We start from the raw sequence: 12,080 nt of genomic DNA, 5'->3' as shown, positions 1-12,080 counted from the left end.
TCTGAATACGCCTTCCTGAAGCACTGTTATGGTTAGAGCTGGTCACTTGTTGCAGAGGATACTATTTTCTGCCTTACCTCTGTCATGTGCTTTCACATTATCAACAGTGTTTGGCCTATCCCAACATAATGCGATTTCTGAAGATAGAGAATTCATTAAAGAATGTCCTTACCTTGTACTTTTGGAATCTGTTCCTCAGGTCATGAATCTCTTGCCAGACACCAATGAAAGAATGGACCAACACAATCTTAAGATATAAAGTCATCGAAAACTTTAGGTAGCATGGACTTCTGGAGGTCTTCAGTCCCCCTGCCTACTCAGTGGAGGATTACCTTCACAACCATTCCATTTTGCTCAGAATCTTGCCCACTCATGTTTTGAAAGTCTTAATGCCCGGAGTTTGCTTGCTATAGCTTGTTCCTGTTGCCTCTCTTCCTGTTGTTATACACTTTTCTGAAAAAATTCTGTCTCACTTTCCTCTGTAACCTCCCTTAGGCTAGTAGATAGCCCCCAGTCTTCTCCAGGCCAAACACATCCAACTTCCTTAGCAATCTTAGGGGTCTTCTATGGGAAGCAACCCAGTTTGCCAGCAATGTAACATTTGACTGAAAGGTTGGCAGAACAGCTCATCTTGAGAAGGCAATGCTCATTAGTGAGTGAGGGTTATTGGATAATCTTATAGGGGTTACAGGGAAAACTCTGTCAAAGATTTTCTATGCAGCCCACTGACCAGCTTTGACTTAACACCGTACAAGAATATTTAATGGATTTGTCCTATTTCAGCTATCTCTGTGGTGGCTGCTAACAGCAGTAATATTGGTATCAACCAGTGTGAGCTGATGAGATATCCTCTTACTAGATCTAACTGTACTGGTGGAAAAGAATACCACTCAGCCTTCGCCTGGCTGCTGCAGGTTGCTGCCCTCCAGGATCTGTCAGCAAAACTGCAAACCTGCTTTCAGTTAAGATGAGATGTTTTAGAGTAGACAGTTTAAATAGCAGGTCTTTGCTAACAAGCTTATTTTGACTGAAATAGGTTAGGGAGTGCTCATGTAGCCAACTCTGCTGGCAGATCCAAGGAGTACATTTGCAATGAGAGCAAGACACATACGTGAATCTTGAGGTTCTTCAGAATGCTACTGGGTTTTTGTTTGTTGCATCTCTCCAATATCCCCGTAAATATGTAATACTCATGTAGCTGGGAAATGGTGTACGATATCCAGCATATATATTCACAACTTCCAGTTCTGAATCACTCATGTTGCCTTAGCCAGGTAGTTTGATGTGCTTGTGCCCTCTGTTGTTGGTAGCAAAATGCATCTCCAAGGAAAAAACACATAGAAAGTAATACTGGGTAAACTGTCTTGGAGGGCTTGTATTTCCTGATGACAAAAGCTTTACACAGGCAGAACCAAGTGATTTGAAAATCTCAATAGTGTTATTGAGAGCATATAACAGGTCTTTTCGGTCATTCTTTCCATCTATTTGTGTGTTGTTCCCAGTGATACTAGTCTTCACTGTTCAGCCATGTTTTGAATCACTTGAGTCCACTACCTGTTCCTGGCTGCTTTTCTCTCTGAATTAAGGGAGCACTTGAAGCAAGAAGAAAATCAACAGTAAGACCCATAAAGAGTAACTTCACTCAGGCAGTAGATCATGCTTGAATGTTTTAAAAGCAGAAGCAACTGTTCCAGAAAACTATGAAACTGCTGCTTAGAGCATAGCTTACTTACACCTTTCCCTGCCGTAAATGAGCCCTTTGCTGCTACCGGCCATTACCTGGTAATTTTAGTAGACTGGTTCTCCAAGTTATAATGCACATATTCCTTCCCTCCATTAACAGCAATAACACATAATCGTCCCAGCAGTTCAACTCTGGTTCTGGTAACCATTCCGAGGAAGAAGGCATTTCCCTTAGTGGTTTCCACTGGAAGTGATTTGTTGTTACTGGAGGATCTGCTTTGAAATTTGTGTATGATCATCTCACAGCTAGTAGAAGGTATGCTCTGAAATGTAGCTCTTTGAGAGTGATAGTGTTTGCCCTCCCCCCCCCATATGTCTAGATATGCATTTGGTCAGGGATCGTAGTTTGGGGAAGTAACATATGCCAGTGCTGTGCTGATGCAAGCAGATTTCTCATCAGTACTTGTTATTTGCAAAGACAACGTGGAGATAAGGGAGGAGGAGGAGAGGGACTCCCAATTCACATCCATTGCTGACATCAGAGAAATTTTATTTTGGAGGTTTTTGTCAACACTTAAAATCTAGGTGGGAGACCTATATCAAAGGAAAGTTTACAGTAAGAGCTATGAGATTCCAGACAATTAAACTTTATTAGTTTGTCTGAAACATTAAGTATTAGCTTAAAAGAATAGTTTTTTAATCTCCTCTCCCTGTTGCTGTTTACTGTGTAGCAGTGTGGGAGAGCAGCAGCTTCTCCAGCAAGTATTATTGCTGCTCTTTGAATAGCCCATGTGCAAGTGCCCATAGCTCAGTCCTCTCTCCCCAGTGCCTAGAGAGACTCAGCATGTTACTTCTCTGGTGTCTGCAGCTTTTTCTGGCCCTTAACAAAGCCAGCCTTCTCCCTTTCTTCTGTATCTGAGGTAATATCTATCCTTAGCCAGGTGCCCTCCAGGCTGATACCATATCATAGGTACTTAGATGGTACCTCTGAAAACTATTGCCCTCCCAGGATTTCAGGAAGTGCAGCAGGTTGGCCTGCTGTGTCCAGCATAATTCCAGTGATCTTTTATCTTGATGTATCCTTTCTTATCAAAGTTTTTCTGCAGTGTGATTAGAAACCAGATGTGGACAAGCAGCCTAAAGCCCCAGACAGGCAAAATGGCTAGTTCTTTGGGCACTGTTAATTTTAGTATGTGTATTTTGGATTTTCTCTTGGAAATAAACAGTAAAAATGCTGTGGTTTCTTTCATGGTGCTTTCTTTTTGACTCTCAGATGTGATTGATGATCATCTACTTCTGGGTTATGTTCGTTTTGCAATGTTTCAGTGAGCTTTGCAGCGTGGAAAGTAATTCAGTACTGAGCGAGTAAGTCCAAATATGTGCTAAACCCATGGTTAACCTCACAGAGGCTGTTATGTGGGATGAAGGCGGGCAGAAATGGGTAGATTCTAAACTGGGCTTTTAAAATAAAAGTAAATGGAGTGAGTTGTTTAATGACTTAGCATTGTAGCCTTGCTGTCAACTCAAACACTGGAAAAACAGATTCATCCTGCAAAGGAGAAGAATGAGGAGCTGGCTGCCCTATTCATGTCTCAGGTGCTACGGCTCATGAGATCCTGCTCTTCATGGTGAGACAACCCCTCACCACCCCCAGATCTCAAAGCAAAGGAGTTCTTTTATAGGAAGCTGCCAGTGAGGAGCTGCAAAGAACTTCTTTCCTCTTTGCTTAGTCTTGGCAGTCTGGGAACCAGTTCTGCAGCATTTGGTAATTACAAACCTAAAAAAGAAGAAGCCAGCCATATAAATTGAACCTGTATCCTCTTAATTATGCCGTTACTGCCTTTAGGCCATGCAAACAACACCCTTCCAACAGGATTCTCAAATAACTAGCTCTGCCCTTTAGCATGGAAGCCTGGCATACATTCTCAGCTCTGTTTCACCATTTTTATTATGTTGCTAAATCAGAGTGGTATTGAGTAGTAATTCACCATGGGCAGTAGCAAGCAGTCCCATGGCCATGCAAGTAACTTTGGAAAAGCCAACCAAACTGAGGTTCTCTGGCTAAGAGCAGCTTTATGGGCTGCTCTGCAGGCTTTTACGGGCATCAAGCCGAATCATCTCATGGCCGCACTGGTACTTTTTAATCCCTCTGCTTTTCCCACGTGCTTCTAACATGCTCCAGAATTCCCAACCTTTTGCTGCTGGTGAAACTAGTTTCATGTTTGAATGTGTTGTGGGCATTTTTTATGTGGTCCATCTTGAAGAATATTGAGGATATAGAGACAAGTGTGGCTTTGCTTTCATTGTGAAGTTTCCATCTTCCCCCCTTGCCCCGGCCCCTGGACATACATACACCTCCATGGTTCCTTTCTTTGTCATCCCATTGCTTGAGTTTTTTCCCCAGTGTCTTTTATCTTTTGAGTAAAGTTTGAACAGTACGCAGAAAGTTAACTGCCTGGAGTCTTTTAAATATAAGTAACACGCACCCAGTAATAAGCTGTCGGTTGTTTTTTTGCTGCCTGCAAAGAAACATAAACACAGCGCTCATTTCTGGCAGGTTTTTACTGTCAGAGTTTCTCCTATTATATTTATCTTACAATTTGCCAGGGGGTGAAGTTATTAAGTTTTAGCAGCAGCCATCGATCAAGTTCACAAGTTAACACGATAAAGGCTCTGTGCCGCTCCGATCCGGGAAAATGATGATCCTCACTCGGTAATTAACTAAATGAGAAAGTTAAATCTTACTTGAGAGCTGGGAGAGATGAAAGAGAGGTGTTTGTCAGTTTCTCAGTGGAAATTAGAAGCAGTTTTCTGCAATTCCCTAAGCTGCTGCTCTGTCATATTTTACATAAGCACTGGGAAAACGTCTTGTAATTAGTGCTGTCATGGAGGATTTTTTTTGCTGAAGGATGTTGGAATAATTCATTAGATTATCAAGAAAGGCTTGTGTCCTGAAATGATTAGCACAGTGAAATTTAAACCATTAACGATAACAAGTTTAGAGCTTGCTGCAGTGCAGAGGCACCCGGGGTATGTCTGTGCCTATTTCAATCATTTCTTATAATTAAACATTATGTCCTCTTTTTTCCTCCCCTTCACTAAGACCCATCCAAATTCCTGTTAAGGTGGCTCTGTCTAGATCAGTGACTTAACCACAATGGGTGGTGCAAGTTGGAGGTAAAATGCTGCAGTTGCAGAGAAGTAGTGGAGGACATCTCTCTGTGTCAGAGCCTGTAGTCCCAGTGAGTCCCAGAAGGAGGGGAGAAGCACGCTATGGCCTTTTGGTACTGGAATGTGGAAGGGAAGATCCTTCCTTTTGTCTAGGGAGAAATTGAAATTTGCAGTAGTTTCTAATCTCTCGGTCTTTTCAGAGCTTCAGCATGAAGATGTCTTGAAGATTCAGAAGATCCCAAACCTTGCAGTGGTCATTTAAGCCATTCTTGATATTCTAGGAGACAACTTCTCTCTCTTTCTTTTTTTTTTTTTTAAGGGATGTCTTCTTACCTTAAGAAACATGTAACCTAAATTCATCTACCCTTTGGAAAGTGCCTGAACAGAGTCCTCTTCTATGATTAGAGGATACGATGGCTTTTTTTAAAAATATATAAAAGTTGTGACCACTCATATGGGTGGGTAAACACTATTGCTATACTACAATCAGAGAACTGTGCTTGTCTTTGTTTTTCTGTGCTTTAGGAGGCTCCTTGGTCCCCACTACTGAACAAAAACAAAAGTAACCTTTGTTGTCATATATGGGTTACAGCTGAGATATACCATAGCTGTTTCGTTTTGTATGCATAACACTAGATTTTTCCAGTCTTTATGTATCTGTGTTGAAATATTACACCTTCCTATAGTTGCAAGCCATTATTTAGATTAAAGTCCTTTCATATATTAGTCCTCTTCTACTTCACTGGGCATACAAATGTGCTTTGTGTTAAATGTAGCCATTTGGAGAAACGGTCTTGTAATTATGGGCTGCAGTGGAGCATAGTACGTAGATCCCTGAGCTAGTACCAACCTGAGGCACTCAATCCCCTGGGTTTCCTGGCACAGCTTATGAGCTCAGGATCACGGTTGTAGGAGGACATCTCTCCTGTTGCTGCAGATGAGTCATGGTGTCCAGAGCCAGCTGGGGTACCTCTCAGCCCTCACGTACAGGGCTTTGTGAAAAGGGAGTCAGTAAAGCTTAATCTGTTCCAAATTAGTAGTTTGCTCTGCTATACCCAAATTTCCTCCCAGATGATGGACTACCAGTGGTTATTCTTCTTTGCCACATATGGAAGTGAAGCTTATAAAAATCACGACTGTATATAGTGCATTTGGATGGATATTTACCCTAGCAGTATGGATGGCACGTGAAACAGGTTTTTGTTTTTCAGGTGAGGCCTGATTACTGTACCAGGAGAGACTGTAGACAATTTAATAATACAGATGCTTGATGTCATTGTTTTTGTTGATGCTTCTTTTTGCTAACAGGCCTTTTTCACTGAACTGCCAGTGGATTTTCAGGAATCTTCAAATTGAAATTCTGGAATTTTTGTTCTGAACTGTAGTTTGAGTGATTTGGGAGTCAGTTTATCTGTCTCTGCTCTGCAGAACTGGTGTGTTTCATGGCATGCCCTGTCCTCTTGGTCCCGTGCTTACATAGACCACAGGATCTGCCGGGCATACTGTGGCTGCCTCTGAGCTTGTCCTCACTCCTTTAGGTGAGAAACCAGAGCAGACAAGGGTGCAGGTCTCAAGTTGCATTGTAATAATGCATCTAAAGTATCAACCTAATACATACAGTGTTCCCATGTCTACCAGTTCGGACATAAACACTGTAACATGTGTTCTTCTTAGCAGAACCACATTAAACCTGGAGTTTCACTTCCAGAGCTGTTAAAAGTGTTGGTCAATGGACTCCTTCTGTTACTCATTATTCCTATCAAAGAAGCCTGAGTTCACTTGGGATCCATCTATCTGGACACACATAAGCCATCACTTGTTTCTGCAGATGTTCCAACTTCTGTTTGATACTCCAAACCAGTGCTTTAGAGGTAACTGGGAAGCTGAAGGCTGCTGGGAGAGGGGAGCTCAGAAGGCAAGGAAAGGCCAGAACATGGTGCCACCCCAGAAAAGGAGCTGCACCTTTGTGGCCTTTGCACAGCAGTTGTCTACTCTGCTCAGGCACAGTGTGTTAGTCAGACTTCACAGTCTCTCAAATTAAAAGACGTATAGGTTTTTAAAAAATGCTTTGTAGAGACACCCTGTGTTGTGAGATGCACAGCAAACAAAATGGGAAATTAAATGAGATCAAGCTTTTGGGATGCAACATTTCCCCACTGTCTTAATCCAGCATTTTTACAGGGATGGCTGTTTTGCCAAAAATGACCAGAATCGCTTGACACAGATGTTCAGTGCACTCCACTGGTAATCATTTTTTGCCAGGCTGTTGACCACTGTGGACTTTGCTAGAAAAAGTCCAGTCTTTTACAAATAGGACTTCATGCCCATAGTCCCTTTAGTGATTTCTCTATATAAAAAGTTGGCCCAAGAGAGAGTTTTTCTTTCCTGCTGCTCTGTGACTTGCTTGCAGTCAGTATTGTCCATGTGATAACTGAATGAAAGTGTAACTCACAGTCCTTGTCTTGCATGATCTTACTGAACACAGAAAGCCACAGCCACACATTTGCAGGGAGGAGCAGGGATAAAAGTAAGGTTGAAAACATTGGGCTGCAGAACTGAGCACTGATGGTGTGATCACAATGTTCTATGTTCTCAAAGAAACTTAAATCATAATCCAGAAATTGAAAAAAATGGTTGCTAAAAATCACAGCTAATTACTGTCTTTTTCTATCAGAGAAGGGTCTGTCCAGCTCTGCTAGAAATGTCAAAAAGACTATTTAGGTGCATTTTCTCTGGAAAATGAAATATATATGGTTGAGTAGATTTTCAAATTATGAGGTTTTTGGTGTTCCAAAGTCAGGATTGCGGTTGGGCTTCAGAGGTGTTGAAGTTCAGGAGTTATTTACTCCTGAGAAATGAGAAATTCCTGCATTCCAAGCCCAGTACTGGTAGCTAGATTTTGTGGTCTCTAAATAGCCTGCTGCTTTGGCACTTACTGAAAAGAGGCTTTTTTTGTTGTTTTTTTCTTTTCCTGTAAAATCAGTTAATCCTTGCATTTCATTTAGTTCATTAGATATCTTTGCAGGGAGATTTAGGGACTCATTTTTCCTTTAAATTTAATGAAGTCTCCTGGTGAGGTTGATGCTTGGAATTATTGTAGAACAGAAACACAGCATCCCTACATCAGTGTTTTATGTGTTCTGATATCTGCAATTTATTTTTAATTATTTGATAATTAATAAAGAACCTCTAAATTTATTTTGTCAATAAAAATGATGTAATAATATTGGCTGTTATTATAATGCTGTCTGGTGGTAAACTGTTACAATGAAAGAGAAAAAATCTCATGTTTTCAGCATTTAATAAAAACTATTTGACCGATACAGCAAAAATTCATTTCCCAGCAAACAGTTAATCTTACTTGGACAAAAGATATCCTTGCAATGCAAAATGTGCACTTTTCTTCCAGTTAAATCATTTAGAAAGCAGAATTATGTCTTGCTATCAAGTTGTAAATTGAAACGTCAGTGTTTTGTTTTGTCCCTGAAACTCTTCTTTGAGCTGACTCCTTCTGACAAGATATTAACAGTGCTCAGAAAGCTGAAAATATTTTATTCTATGAAAGAAGTATATACCAAATAGCAGGGTGTATTTTTGATGGCTTTCCTCTCGAGGTGTAATTCAATTTTTTTCTCATCCATTTCACACATTCCCTATGAATTTTAGCAGCAATCCATTCTTTAGGGAAAAAAAAAAAAAACCAGAGTACAAATACAGTTTTCTGTTGGTGCTTTGAAGTAACAGTAAATGTAGATTAGGAATCCAAATATGTTTTACTGTCTACATGATAAATAAAACTGTGTGTATGTTAAACTGCCGCTCGGGGTTTCCCATCTAACCAGAGTCCTTTGTGTGCAGCTCTGGCATGAGCCGGTGCATTGTCCTGCAGGGGCCTCGGCTCCTGTGGCTGCGCTCCAGCTGACAGCACCAAAGGGGAGACGTGGTCCCGGCCAGCTTTGTGTATCAGAGTGCTTTTTTCCTTCTCTTGTCTTTCCCCTGAAATACTGTAAAACTGCTTGAGTTTCTTTTCATATATGTGATTTGGGTTGTTTCTCTCCTCCCTGTTTACAGACTAAACTTGCCAATGGCACTTCCAGTATGATTGTGCCCAAGCAAAGAAAGTTGTCTGCAAGCTATGAGAAGGAGAAGGAACTCTGCGTGAAGTATTTTGAACAGTGGTCCGAGTCTGACCAGGTGGAGTTTGTGGAGCACCTCATCTCCCAGATGTGTCACTACCAGCATGGACATATTAACTCATACCTCAAACCCATGTTACAGCGGGACTTCATCACTGCACTGCCAGGTATTTCTGCAGGCACAGGGAACTTGTTCTTTGTCTTTCAAAAAACTATTCCACTCTGGCCTACCCTGCTGGAGAGGTCTCCACTAGGGTCAGTTTGCAAAATAGATGATAACTTTTGAATGAAAGGCTCTATACCAGTATGAAATTTAGCAATATTTTAATTTGTATTCCTGCTGTCTCTCAAGGCACAGTCCACCATGGTTTGGCTAGGAGCAAGGGATAGCTCATCTACATATTGTAACAATAGTTATCACAAGCCACAGGGCAGGTAGTTGTACTCATAATGCCCATAACGATGCATGAATAACGAAAATTTTTAAAATTAAAACTACTACTCTTCCTGGTTGCTCAACTAAGGTTTTCCCCATTCATATTTAGATATTTTTTTTGTCTCTCTTTCCTTGTAAAATAATTTCCTGAATCCATTGCTTTGATTATGAGTTTATTGCTAATAGAAAATAAAGGGCATAAGATCAAAAGATGGAAATGTTCTATTTTTTACATCTCTGTAGTGCTTTCCATTGAAAATATTATCCCAGCTGTTCTCAGATGTGGCACTGGGCATATCTCACAGAATGCACACATAAAGCAGTGTACGTGCAGTTTTATATTGGCCCCATTTTACAGATGGGAAAACTGAGGCGATGGGAGATCAAATATATACAGCGATAGAGTTTCAGAACCAGACAGAAATTCCTGGATCTTTGGCTGGTTTTTTTCAAACTATTAGATGATAAATAGATAGATAGGTAATAGATTAGCATTCCTATGCTATAGGTCCTCAGCAGGATGGACCTGAGCAAGAAGTGCTACAAGTGTTGTCTCTAAATAGCTAATTGATGAGAGGAGTTTCTTGCCAAGAGCTTCTTCTGTGAATACCTTCGAAGAACTGCTGAACTGTTGGCAATTTGTTCAATCCAGTCATTGATTATTCTTCAGAAGGCAGTTCTCAACGTGAAATTTAAATTTCAGGGTTAAAAGATGGAAAAAACTGTGTTTAACTGAGAATTGTACAAAGCATAAAGGCGCTGCAAGAGTTTTGCCATCAAGTTAAATAGGTAGACTCATTGGATTTTAAGCTCATTGTGCCCAGTAATCAAATGGCTGTTGTAGCATTAAAAAAAAAAATCTTAGTTATGCTAAGTACCTGCTTTATGTTAGTTTTTAGTAGTCCAATGGCAATAATCTCATGTACTTAGAGCAGCATTATAACTTGTGGAGCTGTTCTTTTTCAGAAAAATAGAAAGTGTTTTGAAAGTGCATTGGTTTCCCCACTTTTAAAGAGGAAGTATACATATAATCACATACACAATTTTTCCAGGACTTTCTCCATGAAACTCTGTAAAAGCAAACCAACACATCTCATTGCACTTGCTAATTTCTACCTACAGGCTTTTTTCTGAAAATTTTGGGCAAATGTTATAAATATTTCCAGAGACATTCAAAATTTACTGTCCATATGTACCATATTTGTTAGTGGTTTGTTCACAGTTACCCAGAAAGCAGCTAATTTTACTATATCAGAATGTAGAATAAATAGGAATCAGGCAGCTAATTTGTGAGTATTTTAATAGTTGTGGGAAGTGTGTGTGTAAATAATGTATGTACATCAATTTGCATATTTGGAAATGCAGATGTCCTAGTGAATATAGCTGTAAGGGAGAAAATTAATGGCTAGGAATTACACTGGCACAGATCCTGCAGTCTGTGCAGGATGTCCTGAGTATAGGCAGGTTTCTAAAGAGAATGGCCAAAGGTAAGAAGCTGCCTAGGAAAGAGTGATGAACCTAAAATTCTACATTAAGTCATATAATAAAAAAAATATATACTCTATAAGTATATTTTAGCTTTCTAAAATTCCCAAGTGTTCGGTATTGTGGTTTCATTTTTACTCCTTCATTTTTTCTCCTGCTCTCCCACTTGAGTGAATAAAACAATAAAGCTGCTTCAAAATCATGAGGCATCTTATCTCTGTCCTCCTAGCACTGTCCCAAAGAATGACCAGAATTAATGGTAGTTTTAGATTATGAGCATGTTTTACTAGTATAAAGTTGGCTAAGATTATTTTCCCAGTTCTTTGAACAGAATTAAGGTTGTTTGAAAAATACGGCTTAACTGTGTACTTAACAAAGTTTGTTCAGTTTCTGAAAAATAAGACCTCTGCTTAGCATTTTCAAGCTGTTTAACATTTTTTATGAGGAAAGTCATTTTGATAAGGATTTCATGTGTGAAATAAGTGGAACATTCTTGATGGTGTGGAGGCCTGAAGGGCTAATCGTGTTTCACATTCATTTAGCAAAAACTTCTTTGAGCATAGTTTTGTCTTTTTAAGGAAGCAGTGCTTTGTTAGATATATGTCTCAGTGAGTTGTGCTGTTCCTAAGAAACAAAATAATAAAATTGAGTTTGCATCCAGGCCAAAATAGCTCTGCTCATCCACTTATCATAAATGTGAGGAGGAGAGGCCAAAACATTAGTGTTCCTTCTCTGTGAAGGGTCTAATATCAATGGCAAAGGATGACTAACAGACATGGAAATAGTTATAGCACCTCATTGCAGCAAGATCTAAAGTACAACTACTAATGAACCAGGAAGGGCACATGAGTGAAGATTACTTTGCCCGGTTTTTACAGTGTAGCCCTGCTTCCGAAAACCACCAGTTGTTCTCCACATAGAATAAATTCCTGCTGTGACACTGCTGACTTAAAGCCATCAGTGTGGATGCTACACAGGCATGCATTTGTAAATGTTCTGGTGGGTCTGTGGGCCCACTGGAAGCAACACAGACTGTGAAATAAGCCGTTTCCACCCAATGGAGAGAGCTCAGAGCTGCAGGTGTCAGGCTGCAGACGCAGGGCAACATGATTTCCACGTCTACCCTCCCAAATTGTGGAATTCTTGCAAGTTCAAGTTCAGTAAAATGT

General features: G+C 40.2%; 1 protein-coding gene across 6 annotated transcripts in view; it reads left to right on the top strand.

Annotated features, from left to right (window-relative positions):
- Positions 1-12,080, top strand: part of BTRC (beta-transducin repeat containing E3 ubiquitin protein ligase) — a 122,289-nt gene that overhangs the window by 84,196 nt on the left and 26,013 nt on the right. For all 6 annotated transcript variants that reach the window (XM_018069249.2, XM_018069247.2, XM_018069243.2 and 3 more), the window contains one exon: positions 8,926-9,157. In XM_018069249.2, the coding sequence (XP_017924738.1) occupies positions 8,926-9,157 (232 nt within the window). The remainder of the gene's footprint in view (positions 1-8,925; positions 9,158-12,080) is intronic.

Source organism: Manacus vitellinus, unplaced genomic scaffold (assembly GCF_001715985.3).
Source record: "Manacus vitellinus isolate BGI_N305 unplaced genomic scaffold, ASM171598v3 scaffold_15_pilon, whole genome shotgun sequence".
Classification (NCBI taxonomy): Eukaryota; Metazoa; Chordata; class Aves; order Passeriformes; family Pipridae; genus Manacus; species Manacus vitellinus.
Note: the sequence above shows the minus strand (reverse complement) of the source record. Positions and strands in the feature narration are given on the sequence as shown.